Source organism: Bombyx mori, chromosome 3 (genome assembly GCF_030269925.1).
Source record: "Bombyx mori chromosome 3, ASM3026992v2".
Taxonomy (NCBI): Eukaryota; Metazoa; Arthropoda; class Insecta; order Lepidoptera; family Bombycidae; genus Bombyx; species Bombyx mori.
Genome location: NC_085109.1, coordinates 2,585,387 through 2,608,585, shown reverse-complemented (window position 1 = coordinate 2,608,585; position 23,199 = coordinate 2,585,387). Strand labels below are relative to the sequence as shown.

Genomic DNA, 23,199 nt, shown 5'->3' with positions numbered 1-23,199 from the left:
AAAACGTTCGCCACGATGACTAGTCCTGCGTCACGCGCATTTAGGGGATTCTCGCCTTCTTCATCAAACCATATATCAGACTCGTGGGAGACCTATTCCAGCTTTCCCTTCCGGTCTGCGGTCGTCACTCGAGGGCTTTTTGGCCTCAGAGGATATCTGGCCAGTGTCACTCACTGCAACAACCATTATTACAATAAAATTAAAATTTCTAAAATCTCACAACAAAAGTCGTTGAAGACATGAAGTCGTTTCTCTGCGGAGAAACGTGAATCGGGGCATGTTAACACTCATAATAAACTAGAAAAATACTTACCAAATGATACACAAAGGTTAAAGTTTCAATAGAATTTGCCAGCTTTTTTTTCCTACCTATGCTGAAAGCCTTGAGAGGCTATTTCAGCTTCGCCCTAACATTTGTAGGTGAGCTCACGGGGCTCAAACCGGAGAGTTGCTAACACTGACCCTAGCAAGAGCAGTGCTTCGCAGAATCTACCACCGGATCGGAAACGCGATCCACTGAGAAGATCCGGCGAGAAACTCAGTGGGCTGTGTCTATGGGTTAATTCGCTCGTCGAGCCCTTGGTCGCAAGCGACGGGATCGACGAGGACGGTGACCGGTGCTTATGGTGCCTAAAAGCACCGTTAATGGATCAGGAGGATCCGTAATGACGTGCTTTGGGTGACGTCGACGGTTTACCATTCGGTCTATAGGGTCGGGTATGTAGTTTCCAGCGACCACGACAAGAGGGTTCTCATGTCGTGCCGCCTTCTCAAAGTGGCGCAGCGATGCCGAGTGTAGATACTTACTAACGGAGTCGAGCTCCAGGTCATCGTGGAATTTGCCAAGGATGCTACTAATATGTTAATAAATTGAGCCAGTTTATTTAAAAAAAAATTATACTTGCTTAGAGATTTGAATTCCGGCTTAGCATACGATACGAGTAATCGTCCTATCCATTAGGCCATGCTTTATGTAGGTACCTTAAAATTTTAGTAAAGTTTTAATTCACAAAATATTTTCAAAAGTCGTTAAAATTATCGCGCAGCTATCCGCATGTTAAAATCAGATGATTGCAGTTTTTGTACGTACATTGAAAAATCTCAGATAATAATAATAATAAAAAAAAACAATTCTACTGAATTTAAACAAAATATGACCAATGCTATGTTAGAAAAACATTAGTCTAAAGTTTAATCGTTCTACGCTTTTTGTGAATATTAACACAAAAGAATTGAAAAAAAAAAACCTTACACTAGACGTTTCTTTCTATCAAAGTAACTACTAAAAATATATTTTACAAATAAAATAATTTAAAATTCGCTTCTTACGTACATGCATATCACTAATGATATTTCAACATATTTAAATTTAGGGTTTTTCCTCGTAATAGCAATTCATTTTAAATGTCACGAATTTGATCTTAGAAACGGTTAGATAATATTATTTTATCCGGCTTTAATTGTGTTACTGTTGTTTCTTACCTTTTCCTTCCCAACTGCAACGTCATTGTGGTTTTCGGCCAAAATTGAAAATTGAAAAATTTAAGAGAAATAACTACGCAAAAAATCAAAATCGGAATTACTAATTTTTATCCAAATTTAATTTTATAATGTAACTAGCTGACCCGGCAGACTTCATAGTGCCTCAATCGATAAATAAAATACCTAAACTTTTGTATAAAATAAACTTAAAACAAACAAAAGGAATCCGTCCGACGGGGGACACATGAAAGGAAAAACAAAATTGTTATCTTCATTTAATTCCGGGCATTTTCATATTTATCTACCTTTTAAACCTTCTCTGGACTTCCACGAATAATTCAAGACCAAAATTAGCCAAATCGGTTCAGCGGTTCTCAAGTTTTAGCGAGACTAACGAGCAGCAATTCATTTTTATATATAGAGATTAATACAAATTCTTAAATGTGTTTGTTATGAGATTGTTTAGTTCTTTTGTTTAATAAAACGTGTTTACTGGATACATTTTAACTAGGCAACGACATAGGCAATTTGTATAAATTTACAAAGTTCCCGATTTCAATAGATAATTTAAAAATAATCTCCCGGAACTAAACAATGACATAATAATATAGCTCGTAAATAAAATGCAAACCGGATTTTCTCTTTATAAAACACAACTTTTCACGTCACGAATCATGAAAATATATTTGTGATTTATTGTCAAGATTAGAAGTAAAAATATTTACTGTCGACAGAGGCTTGCTAATGTTTTTTTATATATATTCATTGATATATATATTGATGTATATTATATTATATATATATGTATGTACATATGTCATTATTTGGCATTCTCTACTGGCTAAACATTTTTATGTATTTCATCAAATTATCCTAAATTATCATACCTACAGAAATGAACAACGTAGTCAGCCACCTGATACCAGAGATCTTTAATTGCTATTTTTCTTATTCACAACGGAAAATATTGTAATAAAAACGTATTTCTTCACGTTGTTTAATTATCATATATTATTATGTCGGAGATGGTTATTAGTTTAGTAGCTAAACGAAATGTAGCACGATTCCCGAGAGATGGCATCACAGTTTCCCCGACATATATTTAGAGCGAAAATTATTAAATAGCTGTTATGTAATTACAATAAATTATTTATTACCATCACTTAAGTGAGACGGTTTTAAATCGGAAGATACGGTGTGAGCCCATCACAATTTCCGTCCGTATTAATAGTAAGATATCCCAGTTAACGGCCGTCTGGTGTAGTGGTAAGTGACATGGTCACTACACAAGGGGGTCGCGGGTTCGAATCCCGCCAAGGGAAGATATTTGTATGATAAATATAAATGTCTTTTCCAGGGTTATGGATGTATATTAAATATATGTATGTGTATAATAAAAATCTTCATTTATTTCCGTTATCTGGTACCTGTAACACAAGTTCTTTACGAACTTATCACGGGACCAGTTAACGTGGCGTGATTGTTAGTAAATATTAATTTAACTTCATCCCTAGTCAGGTAGGTAGGTAAAACTATCAGAAGTCGAATGTCCGAAAAACTGTCGTTTACACGTTCCTCACTCATATTTTTGTCATTATGAAAGGAAAAAGAAGAATAAAGAAATAAAAATAAAATAATGAAATTCATAACGAGATTATAAATATTAAAGAATGTTATCATGTTTACTAGAAACGAAAATAGATAAAAGCGTACGTTACAGTAGCATTATGAAATAAATAAAATTAAAGGTGGTCAAAATCATGTTTTTTTTATTGGTTAGATCGGTGGACGAGCTCACAGCCCACCTGGTGTTAAGTGGTTACTGGAGCCCATAGACATCCACAACGTAAATGCGCCACCCACCTTGAGATACAAGTTCTAAAGTCTCACGTATAGTTACAACGGCGGCCCCACCCTTCAAACCGAAACGCATTACTGCTTCACGGCAGAAATAGGCAGGGTGGTGGTACCTACCCGCGCGGACTCACAAGAGGTCCTACCACCAGTAAAAGACCACCATGTTCAAAGATTCCGTTACAAACATACATACGTCTGAAGCTAATAAAAGCGTATTATAATACTTGATAGATTTTGTAGAAAAATCACGCAATCTCAACGTTGCAGCACCTTATTTAAAATTTTATAACATTTATAAATGATATGGCATTTTGCACTAATAAAACGATATCAAAAATAAAACTTGAATGTCAAGAAAACGAATTAAAGAAATGAATTATTGCAGTTTCATTTCAAACAATACTTATAGTGAAGAGGAAATATTACTTAATTAGATTACAGAATTAATATTTCATATTAAAAATAGTATCTGAAGTTATGTATGATTTTTTTTGTGCCGTTTCGAATAATCCTTCCGTGAAATTGTAAAACTAATAAAATAAACTCTGTGAGCTGTTTCAAATTAAATAAAATACAAAAATATAGAATATAGCATAAAGGATATAATTATTTAAAAAAATCTCTATATGACTTAAAATAATCAGATATCAGAGAAACAATTGCAACGACCTTAGGTATTCATACTAAAATTTGAGCGGATACTACTATATTTTAATTATTTTAAATTGAATGCATTTGCCAATTATAATACGATCCAAACAACGAGCAGAGGTCGCAAAAAAAACTATAATGAAACGTAAAATAAAACATTCTTTATATTAGCATCGCGTATAATTTAATTAAAATTAAAAATATCCAGACACAAAAATTAAACTTTTTGGTTGCCCAACATGAATCACACACATATGAAATATGTCTGACATTTCAAAATTATTATGAACACACACAGTAATATCAATTTTTTTTTTTTTTGATTCCTCGTGCTTACGATCGTTCTAACGACCTTATGTGTTATAACTTAAGGTTGTAAGTTGCTATCGGAGCCCATATATATCAGAACGTGAATGCCGCCACCCACCTTGAGATATGAGGTCTTAGTCTGAATTGTACAGTATAAACTGTCCCACTAACTAGAAGACAATAAATAGTGCTGCGCAAATAGATATAGTGGTGGTATCTATCCGTGCGCATTCACAATACCATCAGGATTTACGCAAATAGAAATTTTTGGGGAGTTGCTTTTTATGCTTTTACTTTACTCCACGCGGTACTATTATTCCTTGATCGTGGAAGTCTTACAAGATTAGGGATCAAGTACGTATATCATTAGAAAGATTGGAAAGTGATTCGAAGGACTAACTGTGTAACTATACTGAGATCTTAGAACTTATATCTCAAGGTGGGTGGCGCATTTACGTTGTACTGACTGAGAGCTCGTCCAACCATCCAAGCAATAAAAAAAGAACATCGACATAGTTTCTTCTCTCGATACGAGCTAGTCGGCGGTCTTATCATTTAGCCCACGAAGACTTCAAATACTTACTCGGGTTTGAAGTACCTTCTTTTTTTTCACCATGGTAGTCAATCGTGAACATTTGTCAAGTACGTATCTCATTGGAAAGATTGGTTGGTACCTTTTTTTTCTTGTAACATGCATGCATCGCTACATACGAGAATGCACCGGACGTCTTATCCTTAAGGCCACGACGATTTCAAATACTGGACATTCGCCACGATATTTTAGAATGACGTTTCAGGAATCGCCAGCACTGTCCGATAGTACGAACCCCTATTTTACGGATGTACTAACTAACTGCACGCAATCTATCGCAAAAGACAAATTTGATGACAAGGGGTCAACAGTCTTGAGCAAACGCCGGGGCAACTGCTTATTTCACTTTCCGTTGCTAGTTCATGACGACATAGAAATAATTACGATCATTTCCTAGAAAGGACTATCTTCCTCGTTACATGCGCTTCCGGTATTCCTTAGAAATCTATAATTTACAAATTCTAAACAAATATACACTACACAAATTCTACTTCATTATAAACGCTATGTTACCAAAATTTATTATTTTTAACTAAATATCAGAAACCCACAAATAATTTATTAGAATACTAAAAAAGCAATAAAAAATTTAAATCTATTTTTATCATTTTAATTAAATGTCGCGCAGTGGTCGCTCAGTATAAAGCAGTTTTGTTGCAGTTTTTTTTTTTTTTTTTGTAATGCAATTACAAAACATCGTGCATATTACCTCGTGGGCGGAAACTAAAATAATGACCTAGACGTCGGATGAGCTGTTTTTTTGCCTTTCATTGCTGACGGCAAATCTTTGTACTTTTAAATTTTTTTAGATTGTTTCAATTATATTATTTTTGTAACTATGTCGAGTGTAATGTGTGCTTGGCTTTTAACACGTCTAACAATCGTATCTATATAACGGGATCTTACAACGTAATTTTCACCAGACGTCCGATCAACTTGAGAATTTGCACACGTGTCAAGGTCCGATGACAATATAATAATTATTATATTTTGGGTAGTTTAACGACAAAGGGAAGATCTTTCACTGAATGGGTGAAATTGCTCGGTAGACCGACGGTTCGAATGGTATTTTTTTTGTTTCCCTACCTATTCTAATGACCTCGAAGGGTCATACTCATACTAGATTCACCGGGCGAGTAGTTGAAAGCGAGTAGCAAAAGCAGTGCTTCGCAGAGTCTACCATCGGATCACAAACACGACCCACTGAGAAGATCCGGGCGAGAAACTCAGTGGTCTGTGTCTGTGAGTTAAAAGTATACAAGCTTATCTTGGAAATGTCGTAAGCAAAATTCAAGCATCTGTGAATTATCTTGTGTTGCTTGATAGCTACCGCCACAGTATAAGTCTTATATCCTGACCTGACTAACTGAGTATAAGTCTTATATCCTGACCAGGATGACTAGGATAAGCAGACTATTCGTTTGGTAGAGTCTTGCTTATGTTTTTAAACAGTATTATTTATTTCTAAAAGCAGACGAAAAAAGAGCTTATCAGTTTTCGTTGCGGTAAACATTGAAATATAAGCTATAATCCTTAGTTAAGTTAATTAGGTGTAACTTTTATTATCTTGCTTCAAAATGTTTATTAACTGGTATTAAAAAATACGCTCGCTCAGTATAAATTATAAAATATATTCATCTGGTTTCAAAATATATATTCAATTGATTTCATCATATTAAATTAATACTTACGTTATAACTTATACTAGAGGTCCCGCAGTAGTCGAAATTCGACTATAATTAATTGGAATTGTTAGTTTGTACACTATTATGATTGTATTTTATACTTCTATAATCACAAATTTCGCCAAGATTACACTATAAAAAATATTAACAAAGGCAAACAATATTTAATCTATTCTCAATTTGACAACAAACGTCAAGAACAAAAGATTGACAATAAATAGTATGCATGCGTGTGTGCGTCAAATACATGGTATATAGTGTGTGCAATGTTTTCTTTATTGATTTAATGTATCTTTTATGCATTATTTAAAAAAAATATTAGCATTGTGCACTTCTTCTCTATATTCTCTATAAGGATGGAAAATTTCATACTCCTCTGTCCGCGCAATTTTCGTAAAAAGGGATACAAAGTTTTTGCTTCACGTATTAATATATAGATACTTACGTTATAACTTATACGTTAATAGCACGGTAGTCTGTGTACAGTTGAATGTCAAAGGCACGCGAGACAATAAGAATTGAGACTATAACTTCTCTGCCAATGTAGTTAATAACAAACCGGGCATGTGTGCGTTAGATTATGCAGAATAATGGGTTCCGTACTAGAAATGAATTTACATACACTAGAAAGGTGATTTTGTACTCAACTAGTGAGACGTCATTGTAAATCTATAAATATTAAATAAATAAACTTAAGTAAAGTAAATAGGGAAAAATGTCTAATCAGTACACAAATATTCCATTTATATTTCATAGGTATTTATGTAAATTGTTTATTCATATTTATGTTTAATGTAGCGATATTATCTTGTTAGTGACTATGTATTTATATATAAATCAATTAATACACTGTATAATAATTTGTTTCTGAAATGATTCTAGTCCCTATGATGATTGTCTGGAAGAGATTAGTCTTAGCGATAAGGTTTTTTGGATTTAATGTTTTCCATTTGTAGTAAAATAAAGAGTTTACCCTACTTTAACCTTTTAAATGACCTTAGAATTACGGGTACTGGAAATATATTATGAGAACAGCTAGAATAGATAGATAGAAGCTAGATAGAAGAACGAATACCAAATATATTTTGCAAACACATTAACTTTGACCGGGTAACAAACCGAATTCCGTCTTACCAAGGTCACTAACCACTTGACCAACAAGGTCGTCGAGACATGTAAAAGTCTACAGTTACTCATAGCAACATAATACTCGTTAGATAAAGCATAAATTAGCGTAAAACGTATTCTACAAGTTAAGTTTTATGGAACTAATTTCTCGTTGGGAGAAAATGGTAAATATTACAAAGGTTTTGACTAAACGGACCAATCATTATAAAAACCAAACCACAGAGGTGGAATTACTACGTATTTGGCACGTAACGTGCCTAAGACATGTAAGTTCAGTTACAAATGTGGACAATCAAAAATTAACTCTAAGGACATTACTTATGTACAAAATATAAACAGTGTACTATAAAAATTAACATAACACAAATAGATGCTAACTGAAAAAAAGTATATTATTATACTATAAACTTTTTATGTTGCCAGTTTCAAAAAATCTCTAACTCAGGCAAAAGAAAAATCAATCAAAATGAACAAGCGTGAATCGGGTGAACACATGACAGATGGCAAATAAAACTGTCATCTATGTTACTCGGTGAAATTACAAGGGTTCTGTTTTACTATACAGTTGTTGCGGAACTCTAAAAATACTAGTCAACCAGTCGAACGTTTTCAAATAATACAAGTGTGTGTATTCAAAATAATAATGATTATTCTAAATCCGTTATTTTGGAGGGGAGTTTGTTTTTTTTAGGTTATCATTCTAGAAATAGCGGTTTTACTGGCAAACGTGATCTTAAAAGTCATAAAATTAAAATTATTATATTTCGTTCCAGTTATTGATTGTACATATGTATGTGTAAACTACTTCGTTGACGTAGTCTGACGTGTCCTTCTTCAAACGAGGCTTGTGGAGAGTATTAAGCGGTAGGCAGCGGCTTGGCTCTGCCCCTGGCATTGCTGAAGTCCATAGGCGACGGTAACCACTCATCATCAGGTGGGCCGTATGCCCGTCTGCCTACAAAGGCAATAAAAAAAAAAAAAAAAAAACAATAGTCTCGTTAGTGTAGATATTTTGATACGTATTTAATATGTTAGCAGTATGTTATATTAAGGGAGAGAAAAGACAAAAGTATGGTTGCATCTTCTTTACGTATGTTCGTGAATCTTATGCGAAACATATTATATTATTTATTTTAACAAAACTTCGATTCGACGGTCACGCGTCAAAATGAAAAGGCGGGAATGACCTTTACGAACGTTTGACGTTAAGACGTTTGTCTGAAATTGTGTGAAAAGACGACGAAGGTAACAAAAAAATACAAAAAAATAGTAATTCGAAATTACAAAAATATTTGACCCCCAAACACGTATTCAAATAAAAAAGGAACTGCGGCGGCACGGTACTTAATTCTTGTTTTTTTTTTTTAATTCTTGGAAGTCAGGGACGTAATTATATTGAGCTTTAAAAAAAAACGTTAAAATCCAACATTATAACTTAAAATACCAACCGCGTATAAATTTATTTTTATTAGATTTTTTTATTACATTATTGTTGTTTTTTTTTTTCGTGTCTCCGACACGTGCAAAGTTTGCCCGTTAAAGTTTTATTGATCTCGTTTCGATTTATCTACGTAATAGATGATTTATACAGTTTTTTTAAATTAATTAAAAAAACCAGTTATTTTCTCGTTTTAATTAATTGTTTGGTTTTTAGATATTTTTTAACAATATACAAGATAAGCTATCATTATTATTTCCTGTGTCACAACTGGACTTGTATGTGGAACATTTTTTTTTTTTTTATAAATCAAAGGAATACTTTACAATTTCTTACTTAAAAAAAATCTTAATAATTGTATCCATAATAGAGTTGTAAACGATATGCAAATATTTTTTTACACAAAAGTCGATGTCTGAATATATGTAAGTTCCCTATTAAACTTAACAGTGGACCCTTTTCGATCAAAATTTTAATAAATCTTATCCCGTAAAGTTTGGTAGCGATCAGATTAAACTCAAATTAAAGATCGAAATCAGAAAAAGGGCTGGCTTCAAACTGTCGATATTTTTATATCATCTTAATTTTGCATATCTCTAAAAGACGACCGAAATTGCTACTACAATTATTTTTTTTCAAAACAGTCCTAGAGCTGTAATCAGCAGCTTATCCATATATGTTTCTATACTTAGAGACCCTACTCGATCTCATGAGAGGCACGTGTTACAAAATAACCAATACCGAGCAGATATAGCATTAGCAATGTGTTAGTATTATAACGACCTGAGTTGACCTCGTAGCTGTTATGTTCGAAAGCTTCATTGTGATCCAAACTACAGTCAGGTAAGTAACGAATGATTCATACACCTTAGATTACATTAATATTAAGATTGTTTTTGGTTGATCTCTACCTAATATCGCGTGTTGTTGACATTATATGGCCCTTCGTCCCTCTGAAACCAATACTAAGGTCAGTAAGCCATGTCACGGTAACATATAGAGTGGACTATCAAAAATTAAAATAAATGAATTGATACCCTAATAAATCGTAAGGCGGCGTCATCTATCTGTCTCTAAACCATCAACGTAATAACTGGGAACAAATCGCGCACGATAATTCGGCCCCAAATTAGGATTAAGGCGTAGCGTGGGTAAGCTTTTTTAATTTTATTTTTATTGGTTAGATGGGTGGATGAGCTCACCTGGTGTTAAGTGGTTACTGGAGCCCATAGACATCTACAACATAAATGCGCCACCCACCTTGAGATATAAGTTCTAAGATCTCACTATAGTTACAACGGCTGCCCCGCCCTTCAAACTGAAACGCATTACTGCTTCACGGCAGAAATAAGCAGGGCGGTGGTACATACCCGCGCGGACTCACAAGAGGTCCTACCATCGGTCGGCGTCTCACAAGATGGACGGACGACCTATTGAGGTTCGCGAGGATCCGCTGGATGCAGGCAGCGCAAGACCGGTCTATGTGGCGAGGCTTGGGGGAGGCCTATGTCCAGCAGTGGACGTCTGTGGGCTGATAAGTGCTATGAGTACCAGAGACTAACAAACATACTTATATACATCTAAATATAAACATATATAGATAATACACACACAGACAAAGAGCAAACAGACCTGTTCATCACACAAATGTTTGCCCGATGTGGGAATCGAACCCACGACCCTCAGCGCAACTATTCAAGAGGCGCTGCACCACCCAGTCAGTCATAATTAACATAACTTATTATTATTAATTATTTCAATACACAAAAATAATAAAGGCGCAATTTAAATGGTACGGAAACTTGTTCTAACGTGCTGGTATAGTACGTATTTAGATAAAAAAAAGCTGGATAACAATCAAGCTTACCATATATGTAAGACACGACACGAAAAACTGTATCTCGGTTATAATTTATGAAGCACAGAAATTAAAGTTGAAAGAAAAAAAAAACACACTACAGGATGTTGAATGTTTTAAATGACTCCAATCCGCTGTTAGACAATGAATATTTAAAAAAAAAAACTACGTCACGCGTCAGAGAAAAATCAAGTTTTATAAGGGAGGGATTGGGAAAGGGAGAGCATTTATGACGAGGGAAAGGTTCGTACTCAGAGTACTACTAGGACATAGATTAGACTAGGATTAGATATTATTAGCCACTGCGGTCATCCACAGTGCGCTTCCAGAGATCTTTTTTGCCACGCACCATCCGGCTATGGAATGTGCTCCCCTCCACGGTGTTTCCCGAGCGCTATGACATGTCCTTCTTCAAACGAGGCTTATGGAGAGTATTAAGCGGTAGGCAGCGGCTTGGCTCTGCCCCTGGCATTGCTGAAGTCCATGAGCGACGGTAACCACTCACCATCAGGTGGGCCGTATGCTAGTCTGCCTACAAGGGCAATAATAAAAAAAAAAGATATGGCTTTATAATAATAGTTTATGCGTACGCCTGAAACCGTAATAAATATAGCTTTGATATGCAAATAAGTAAGTACCAAGGTAATATGAGCTTAAATGTCTTTACCAGTACATAACTAATAATAAAAAAATGTTTATTAAAACAGCCTGTATTTTGATTATTATCTCGGCATTTATATCGCAATACATTTGTTGTTATTATAATTACATCTAGTGAAATAGGTGAATAGAAATAATATAATCGTGTGAATTTTATTCTAGGTAAAAAATAAAATGATTTGGTTTTGTTTCGTTTAGAAATTGGAGAAACTTCACACAGTCCGCTGAATATGTTATTTCTTGTTTATTGCAAAAGTAAAGCCATAATAATCGTTTTAATTACAACATTTAAAGATTTCGTAAGAAAATGCTTAGTAGATTCGGAACTAAGACGGATATTTAAAAGTGCAAGTATAAAAATTGGGTTATATGATACATTTATAAAAAAAAACATGCAAAAAATTTTTTATAAAATGAATGATGTACTTAAAGATTTCATATGAAAAATAGTCAATTATAAATGATATATTTAAGAGGATCAATAAAATGTTAAGGTTATAAATAACTGTCTGCGTTCAATGAACGTCTACTTGAAAATCTCGATACACGACCGTACATATCCGTATATGTAAAAAACAGAGATAGAGAGAAGGAGGGTAAAAGAGAAAAATGCATGAAGGGGACGTTTTTGCCTCACAACCAACTATTGGATTAAGAAGTATCGTACCAAATATCACTTCACAATTTTCCAAGCCATATATTGTAAATGTACTTTTTATTTTATTGCTTATATGGGTGGATGAGCTCACGGCTCACCTAATGGTGTGTTGTGGCAGAGCCATATCGCTAAGGGGTTCTTCGTAAACTCAGATTTATGAAGGATAACAAATATTATATAAAAGCTAGAAGCTAGAGTATCACATCACTCTATCTTCCGGTCAAAAGAATTCACTGGAAAACGGCAGCAGCCTTCTACCACACCAAAATAACATTTTTACAATTTTTGTGTTTGTCTGTCTGTCTGTTTGTTCCGGCTAATCTCTGGAACGGCTGGGCCGATTTTGACGAGACTTTCACTAATAGGTAGTTGATGACATAAGGAGTAACTTAGGCTACTTTTTTTAGACTAGCTTCAGCCCGCGGCGTTACCCGCCGTACGATAATAACATCGCGGGACTCAGCTATCAATACTAAAATTTAATGTTTCCGAAGCGAAGCGAGAGCGGGTCGCTAGTTCATAATGAATACCTATGTATTTCGTGATAGTTACATCGAAGACTATTCGAGATTTACCAGAAAAAAAAACCATTTAGCTCAAGAATACATTATCATTAGTATCACATGAAGAAAAAAAAAACACAAACGTATTACAACAAAAATCTAACATAATTAAAGAATAAAAATAATTAGTTAATAAATATTTCATCTTTTCAAAATCGCTAGACTGTGACGGCAACTTTTTTTTATTATTTTAATCTTTTTAAATACCTATTCCATTGTGTAGAAAACGTATTCTGTGTCTTGCGGTGACGTAAGCCGGTAGTGAACGATTTAAAACGACGACGCTCTAATTAATAGTACAATTTTATTTTTAAAGTAAATTTTAGCAATTGAATCCGGTTTGAAGGGCATTATGAACGGAATTGGTAAACGTTGTGTTCACACGTAAATTTCAAATGTTATTTTCGGTTTTTTTTTTAAAACCCGTTTTGTTATTTTTAATTTAATTTTGTACAATTAGAATAGAATAAACGATTTTGATTGCTCGCAAGGGACTGTTGAAATTTTGATTCCTCCTTCTTCCTTTTTATACCGACAGTTCTAATTCTCACCGCGGTCAGTAAAATTGATCGATAATTAAAAAAACTAACAATTTTATTACGCAATGCGGACGATTGTTTTTTTGAACAACAAACACAGTCCGTTGTTTTGTTTTTTTCTTTTCTTGGAAAAGAGAAAAGAAAACTTGAAGTAAAGAGTGAAGATAATGTTAAATGCTTATTTGTGGCGGGTAGCCATCATACAACACAGGATATTTGACAGATGAATCTGAATCTCGCTTACGACATTTTCAAGATAAGCTTGCATACAAGTTCCGAACAACAACATTCGGCCAACGTCATCTCGTATCCTCCCGATCCAGTAAAGGCGCTTTTAGGTACCCCAAGCACCGGCTCGACGAGTAAATTAACCCACAGACACAGTCCACTGAGTTTCTTCGTCGGATCTTCTCAGTGGGTCTCGTTTTCGAACCGGTGATAGATTCTGCGAAGCACGGCTCTTGCTAGCAACTTCGTGTTAGCAACATCGTCAGGTTTGAGCCCCGTAAGCTCATCCACTAGCCTGGCGATGCTGACATGGTCGCCCTAGACCACGAGCTTAGGTATAAAAAAAAACAACATTCGGACCGTCGCGTCGCGTCGCAGCGTCGATCTACCCAGCAATATCACCCACTCGGTGGAAGATCTTCCCTTTTCTCACTATATCTACAGTATTAATACCGTTATCAAACTGTAAGACAATTTGAATATGCATATAATATTTAATTTGCATCGCTCAAATACAACCGGGCCTCTAATCCGTATACTTTAATTGAGGCCATCAGCGAAAAAGTGGCCTAACCCACAATCATTTATATTCAAGCTTATATGACGTATATTAAAATTTATTTAAAATATAATAAATTTTCATGCAAAACCGGCCTATCCATAGTTTTACCCATAGATAACAAATAGCTTTGTAAACATTATTTTTGCGTGTATTGTTTTTTTGTCTACTAAAGTTCAAATTCATAAAAATTGAAACCTAATTGGCTCCATAGTAACTATGGTAATCTTATGCTACTTTTGCGCTGACGCCCTCAATTTTAAGCACACCGATCAACAATGATAGCGCTAATAGGCGGACTAGTAGTGGCTGCCACCGCTCGTGAACATCAAAATAAACTCGTTCCCAGTAACTTCGAAACAAATTATTTTAAGTAAATTTTAAATCTAACCACTTCTTCCATAATTATATTATTATGTAGTCGTGGCTTATAATTGTGTTAGCATTTAACCTGAATTTATAGTCTTTTATTTTTAATGTTGACGTATAAACACGCTTTATTATTTAACGACTCTAAGAATATAAAGGTTATAATTCTGATTAAATAACGAATAAGTAATTATTTTAATTTTCTTGAAATATGTATTATTCTACTATATACAATAATATTATAATATATATTTAAAATTCTGCTCGTTAAATTCTTTCGGAAATTGAGTTGGTAGTCTTCGTAAAGAACAAAATTAAGAAATACGTATCGCGGATTTTAATGAAATTAGAAAAAAAATATTGCACCTGTTGGACGATGTCCCGCGGTAAATAACTGAAAAGACGAGTTGTTTAAAATTCTCAACAACACGTCAATAATTTTGATCTACATTTCATTGACGGTATAATGAAATATCTTTGAATATGTGAAATATTAAAGATGTTTCGGTCGGTCATTCCCAAATAAGAATTTGCAATAGTGGCGCAACAATATAAAATAATAAATTGATTAGTCAGTATCGAATCTAGATTTGTAATAGCTATGTTGACGAAGCTTAAACATTTTAAATTGGTCTGTACCTACTCGCTTGGATAAGTTTAAGCTTAATTATTTAAATAATAATTAACTACTTATACTGCTCTTGGTAAATAAGTCAAATATATTTCATATTATATCTATTTATTGTATGTATGTCTTTTCTTTAATAATGTATTGTCTATAGTACACCACAAAATAGCTGCTTAATTTTTATATTTTCCAGAATTTCTATAAATCAAACGCTTGTCTGGAAGAGATCGCTTTTAACAATAAGACCGCCTATGGTACAAACGTATCTGCTTTTTGACTGTTTTTGAATCTAAATTATTGTGTTTTGGTGCGCAATAAAGTGTATTCTCTCTCTCTCTTCAATACATCTTTGATCAAGATATCAAGATGATAGGAATTGGCGATTTGAATTAATGTCCACATTTGATTTGCTTGCAGGGGCGGCCAGTAATGATTCGTTGAACAAGAACGACACTACGAGCGGTATTAAGGTGGTGCAACTCTCGATGCTACAGAAGCCCCCGAACAACGAACACGACGACTCCGACGGTGAGTTCACGAGACGGGCAGAGATCATGAGTCGGGTAGAGATCATGGGACTTGTCCAAAATGTGTACTTGATTTCTTAGCTCAGTGGTCGGCAACCCCATGCTCTTTGACTCGTCACCTACAACTCTTCAGTGAAATGTTTAGTCCAGGCCCAGAATATCATTTATCACCTTGCCTCCTAAGAGATGACTAAACATTTTTGAAACACTATAAAAATTTATGTTAAAAAAAAATTGAAAAAATTTTAATTTACCTATTACCTATATGAATAGTGAATGGCATGGTCAGCTTGAAATTAAATTACCTCTACTGTTGCATTTGTTACTTAGATTTAATTTTGTTTTAGTTCATCCACCATATTCACGGATGAGCTTCTTTATGGGACATTAGGCGTTCGGAAATTCATAACTAACATTTAAAAGTTTATTATTATTATATTTTTGCTTAGATGGGTTAAGTGGTTACTGGCACCCATAGACCTCTATAACGTAAATGCGCCGCCCACCTTGAGATATAAGTTCGAAGGTCTCAAGTATAGTTACAACAGCTGTCCCACCTTCAAACCGAAACGCATTACTGCTTCACGGCATTTAATTTTATTATCATACTAGCTGACCCGGCAGACTTCGTAGTGCCTCAATCGATAAATAAAAGACCTAAAGTTTTATTCAAAATAAACTTAAAACAATCCCTCCGACGGGGGACGACACATCATAGGAAAAACAAAATTGTTATTTTTATTTAATTCCGAGAATTTTCATATTTATCTATCTTTTAAACCTTCTCTGGACTTCCACAAATAATTCAAAACCAAAATTAGCCAAATCGGTCCAAGCGTTCTCAAGTTTTAGCGAGACTAACGAACAGCAATTCATTTTTATATATATTGACGCTTGAAAGGCAAACGTGACTAAGCGACAATGCGTGAACTTTACAGTAGACTAATTTAAAGTTGAAATACCTGAAAAAAAATTATATTTTAATGAATCTAACTGTAGGATTGAAATGATTTTAATAGACTTAGAAATATATTTTTTTTGCGTATCGAATATGGTTATTGCCTATCATTTATGTACAAAGCAGTTATTGTCGCTTATTCACGTTTGCCTTTCAAGCGTCGATATATATTTTATTATTATATTAATTTTATATTGCAGAGAAGTCTGGTCACAAAGGCGTGATGGACGACGACGAGGAAACAGATTCGAGCGGTTCGATGTCGGATTCGGCCGCGAACGACGCGCAGGACGGGCGCCCGCACGTCTGCGACGTGTGCGATCTGAGGTGCGTGCTTGTTATTTATTTTCCTACCTAATCGTTGGCAGTCACCAAGCAGACACCAATGGAGAAGGAGATTTTTACGCGAAAGCGGCATTGGATTGGTCGCATATTGAGAAAGCCCTTTTTTTTCTTGCCTAGCTGAGAGCCTTGTGGCTATTTCAGCGTAACCTTAACTAGTAGGTGAGCTCACGGGGCTCGAACCTGACGACGGTGCTAACACGAACCCTAGCAAGAGCCTTGCTTCGCAGAATCTACCACCGGATCGGTATCGCGACCCACTGAGAAGATCCGGCGAGAAACTCAGTGGGTTGTGTCTATAGGCCAGTCCGCACGTCGAACTCTTCATCGGAGTCGACGATGACGATGACGGCGAGCTTATTTCTAAAACCTCGTGGTGGTTAGTCGTGCCACATACAAGACCCCGTACAGCATAAGTCTCAATCGCCTTTGACTAAACTACGGTTCCAAAGATTTGAGTCTGAGTAAGTCGAGACGCTCACATCGACCCATGCTCGGATTATGATGAGTAAATAATATCCAGGTTTATGCTGTTCGCGAATAAAATCATGAGCTTAACTTTGTGGATGTCAGCAAAATTGTCGATATGCCGCGTTTAATGTTAGAACGAGACAGTTGTAAAGGTTCGTGACGTAATAAAAGTCAGTAGACCATTCACCCGAAACGTTTTCAAAATAATACTTTTCAAAGAAATTAGATAAACCTAACGCATTATTTCCTAAATTATTTTCTCTCAATGAACAAATTATTTTCTAAAAATTAAGAACGTATCTAGTCATCAAATACATGATACATTTAAAAGACAGCGTGTGGACTCTTTTTATTAATAATACATCTAAATTACATATCGCGAAAAACATAAAAACATAAACATAAACAAAAATTGTTAATAAGAACACTGAAGTGTTGAAAATTTTAACTATATCTTTACAAAATATATATTTTAAAGAGATTTAAAATTACTAACACTAATTTAGATAACACAAATATATGGAGGTAAATACGTCTGACAATAACGAGCCAGTGCAATGTGAATATTCTCACGCGTACTAAGGCGCACTGACCTCGTATTGCAACAGATCTTTCTATTTATTACATTATCATTTTTTAGACATATCTCTCTGTGAGGAAATGACTTCAAAGAGCCCCTTTGTCATTCAGGATAAAGTGGAAGGTATCAGATCGTTGGAAGTTTGCACATGCGATGGACCGACCAAGTCAAATCGGCAGTTGGCGATTCTTTGCATGAGTGCAGACTCACCACAAACCGGGAGAAGTGGCGATTACTCGTGAGGCGCATAACATCTGCCCACAGCAATGATACTTACTGAATCCACGATCGCTTTGACAAGAATAACCGCCCGGTCATCGAACCCGTCGCTTGCGATAAAGGGCTCTGCGAGTAAATTAACCCACAGACACAGCCCACTGAGTTTATCGTCGGATCTTCTCAGTGGGTCGCGTTTCCGATCCGGTGGTAGATTTTGCGAAGCACGACTCTTGCTAGGGTTCGTGTTAGCAACAACGTCAGGTTTAAGCCCCGTGAGCTCACCTGCTCGTCCGCTGACGCTGATATGGTCTCTTAAGACCATCAGCTTAGGTAGGAAAAAAAATGCCAAAAGTGGCATGAAAAAGGAGATAGTATTGTTAAATTTAAATTAAACGAGTAAAGTGAAAAATTATCAAGATTTTCGACTTGTGTTGTTCAGATTCCAAAGGTCATCGCATCTGAGCCGCCACAAGCTGACCCACACGGGCGAGCGACCCTACACGTGCGGCGGCTGCGGGAGGTCCTTCGCTAGATCTGACAAGCTACGAATGCACACCAAGATCTGTGAGAGGGTATGTACATATTTTTTTTATTGCCTAGTTAAGTGGTACAATGTAAATGCCGTCACCCACCTTGAGATTTAAGTTTTAAGGTCTCAGTATAGGTACAACGGCTGCCCCACCCTTCAAACCGAAACGCAATACTGCTTCACTGCAGAAATAGGCAGCGTGGTGGTACCTACGCGTGCGGACTCACAAGAGGTCCTACCACCAGTAATAACTACTAAACATAACGTTTATATTTTTATTGTGACTTGTTGACGTCGCCCGTGGTCATCAACAATGTCAAGAGCTTTCTAAAATTTTTCCGTCACCCGCTGAGGACATGGAATACACTCGCACACAGCTTAATAGTCCGTTAATATTGTGAGGGAAGCTGTAGTAGCAGGCCTAAAAAGGACTCCGGTACTGAGTGGTGCTGTAGGGATAATGCCATGGCTGAATTACTCCAGACAAGTGCTTAGAACAAGTTTGTCTAATTTTAATTAATTACCTTATCGGCTTTATCAGTGACGTCACATACGTTGTTATTTGACAACTAGCTCCCGGTCACGTAAAAGTTAATATGTGCCAATTTTGAGTATTCTAGACGATTCTGGGCAATTTTATTCACTAAAATTCGTTGTATAAAACGGACCAATAACGACACAGAAGTCCATCTTTATTCTGTAAAAATGGACACAGTTAAATTAAGTATATCATGTTCTTTACAACGGAACGTATCTGTAATTTTGTACTTGTAAGTAAATTGGGAGAAAGAATCTCTAAGATAGACCTCGTACTTAAAACTAGTAGGCAGTAAGTTAAAGTTAGTAGGCAGCGACTTGACTCTGCCCCTGGCATTGCTGACGTCCATGGGCGACGGTAACCACTCACCATCAGGTGGGCCGTATGCTCGTCTGCCTACAAGGACAATAAAAAAAAATTGACAGGAGGACCCAACGGTGGACATGACAAACGACGCGCCGTCGAATAAACGCGAGAGCAACTCTGAAGTGATGTCCGGCATGGTGCGGAGCACGCACCGCGAGTCCGGCCACCTGGTGTTCACGCCGGGCGGTGACGTCATGCTGCCCCCCCGCCCCGCGCCCGCCGTGCTGGAGCGCGCCGACCCCCCGCCCGACGGCATGCTCGACCCCCCGCGGAGGGGACGCGGCCGGCCCAGGAAGACTCCTCTGCCTCTAACGCCTAAAATCAAGAAGAAGAGAGGTCGTCCCCCTAAGACATCGCTCGGTGAGTTACCAATGACTAAAATTTGTAATTAAACTTTTGTTCTCTCGACATCTTCCAGAGTATCGATAAAAGTAAATCGAGAGTAAATGTAATTCATTACGTTTTCATCCGGAGTCAGCACCCATACGACACCATACCATTGTCTTTTGTTTAACAGAAAGAGTAATTGTATAATTTGCCCAAAACACGTGATCACGGATCCTCCCGATCCATTAACGGTGCCTTTAGATACCACAAAGACCGGTCACCGCCCTCGTCGAGCCCGTCGCTTGTGACGAAGGACTCGATGAGCGAATGAACCCAAAGACACAGCCCACTGAGTTTCTCGCCGGATCTTCTCAGTGGGTCGCGTTTCCGATCCGGTGGTAGATTCTGCAAAGCACTGCTCTTGCTAGGGTCAGTGTTAGCATCACTCCGGTTTGAGCCCCGTGAGCTCACCTACTAGCTAAGGTTGCGCCGAAATAGCCTCTTAAGGCTATCATCAGCTTAGGTAGAAAAAAATTTACATAAAAGTGTCACCTTTAAAAAGAATATTTCACAAACACAAGTAGCGGTAAGTGGAAATTGTGATCATCAATTCCAGACCTGGAAGGTTGCGTACTAACGAGCGGCTCAGTGATGGGTCCGAGCCCTCAGCAGATCTCCCACATCACGACTCCCTCCGGACACCAACTGTTACTCAAGAGGAAACGTGGACGACCTCCGAAGAATTATTTCATGCCCAAACAAGGTGCGTGCGTGCATAACCATTCCGTTTAATTTTAAAACTCTGTTTGCACATTGAAAAATTTAATGTACTAAATGAAAAAGACTTAATTTCTTAAACAATTGACGTTATCACTTCCATTCTAAATTTGTCGGCATGTCAAAATTTAGTGCATTGAATTTCATAGAACAGCTTCAAGTTTTAGACTGGTTTTTTGTTTGTGTGTCTGTGTGGCATTTTTTTTATTATCAACGAACGTTATACAGTGTGTAACAAAATCTTATTCTTTTTAGAAAAAATATGAATGTAATTAAATGCAAAATAATGAATAAATTAGATTATATTATTATAAAACTAATAATTGAATATCAAATTATTTGCTAGTATTTGGTTAAAAGCACCGCGTTATTCTTTTTAGAAAAATTATGAATGTAATTAAATGCAAAATAATGCATAAATTAGATTATATTATTATAAAACTAATAATTGAATATCAAATTATTTGCTATTATTTGGTAAGAGCACCGCGTTATACAAAGTCATTCTTCTATTCTAACATAAAGTGATAGGTGTGCCAATCACCTCAATTGACTATTCCGTTATTTGCTTAACGGTTCTCAGCTGTTTGAAATCGCTAAGTTGTGTGATCTATTCATAAACATACTTACATTATACAAATCATTACTTAAATACGATCGTTAACATTTGTACACAAAATATAAAGTTTTTGCAACACACTGTATAAATATCATTAACTAATTAGTTAAAAGAAAGAATATGCAAGTGATTTAAATTATTTATTCTGTTTGATAAATGTTTATTTCTATACTACATATACAGTTTTTACACTAGCCATATTACAATGCATGTGTTTTGGCGTTATCTGATTCCTCTTTCATCGTGATTGAATGTAGTTGGGTCATAGGGAACCCTAAGTATATCTCATAGTATCAGAATATTTATATTGGTAAATATTTTTAATACAATTTTATAGATTTTTTTTAACTAAAATGATAGTTTTTAAAGCTAGATTTCATAAAAATAATACAGAATACAAATCAGTGGAAGAATTGTACACTGGAGCCATTTATTTTGCTTAACTACTTGCACAAAAATAATTTCAATTTAAAACATACTCTTATTTAAAACTTCAATACCATATATTTAATTATGGTTCTTAAAGTCTTACGACTAAGTGCCACGATTACAAAATCAATTAATTTCGATCGCGTTCTTTAAAGATGACTCACAATAAACTTCCTTTTTTGTGATTCCGCAACAACAATGAGCGTTATTAATTCACATCGTGTTTGAATCATCAGTACATGTGTCATATTGTTACGTTTGTGTGTGTTATGCATGTGTGTGAGTTGAATAATTGAAATGGCGGGAAATTTGAATCATTGAAGTTTCAAAAATTTTGACATTTTATTGGTATAATAAACACACCCGGATTGTTACCAATTTTGTTTCTTTCAACGTGTAAAGCAATCATGGGTTTTGTGTCGTTTGAGGCTTAGACGTAAATGAATGCAATTGTTTATATCCATATAGGTACTATGTCATTTTAAACTTTTAACAAACTATGAAAAGACAATTGAAAGTAACATATTGTTAATAATACTTTTGTATTGAATACATTAAAATAAATATAAACATATTGAATTCAATTGCAATGAACACATTTGATGATGAAAATTTATACGCCAACTGCATAGAAAATTATTTTTATTTCATTGTATGGGTGTGATTAAATTGTGGTGCGAACGTTTTGTTTATTTATTAACTTATTATATCGAAAGATATCATTGGAGTTTAATTTATTAATTTTTGTTGTTGTTCTTTTATTGTAGAAGATGACATTTATGCTTTTTTGTTTCCGCTGTCCTTGTACTTATTCTCTGTTGATTTTTGTTTCAAATTTAAATTATGTTAGAGAAGTCTAGAGTTTCAATCAAATTTCAATTAAATCTACTAGAAAATATCTTAATTAAATTTGCTTCTTAGTTGTTTTGAAATTCAATTGTTTTTTTTTTCACTGATTTTTGTCTATATCCGTTTGGTATTTCATTCATACCTTTAATATATTTGTCAATAATTTTTATTTACTATTTAATTAAGTATAAATGTGTATAGATTGCCTACATAACGCTTGAACTTAGTAAGCCAACAGAGAATACGTACACGCCATCTAGTGGTGACGCTGCGCTAACTGCAACTCTCTCCTTAGGTATGGATGTCGATTTAGCGATGCAGTACGGACTAGCCGCTGAACTGAACAAAATTTGTTAGTATACTTTCCAAATTATAAATGCATGAACAAGTAACACTATATATCGACGCTTGAAAGGCAAACGTGACTAAGCGACAATAACTGCTTTGTACATAAATGATAGGCA

General features: G+C 35.4%; 1 protein-coding gene across 2 annotated transcripts in view; it reads left to right on the top strand.

Moving 5' to 3' along the window:
- The window catches only part of LOC101745220 (homeotic protein spalt-major), a 45,636-nt gene that overhangs the window by 13,236 nt on the left and 9,201 nt on the right, over positions 1-23,199 (top strand). Inside the window, exons 6-11 of one of the 2 annotated variants that reach the window (XM_004923923.5) lie at positions 15,622-15,732; positions 16,890-17,016; positions 18,741-18,873; positions 19,794-20,094; positions 20,678-20,824; positions 23,031-23,087. In XM_004923923.5, the coding sequence (XP_004923980.2) occupies positions 15,622-15,732; positions 16,890-17,016; positions 18,741-18,873; positions 19,794-20,094; positions 20,678-20,824; positions 23,031-23,087 (876 nt within the window). The remainder of the gene's footprint in view (positions 1-15,621; positions 15,733-16,889; positions 17,017-18,740; positions 18,874-19,793; positions 20,095-20,677; positions 20,825-23,030; positions 23,088-23,199) is intronic. The other variant, XM_021346522.3, reaches the window with a different exon arrangement.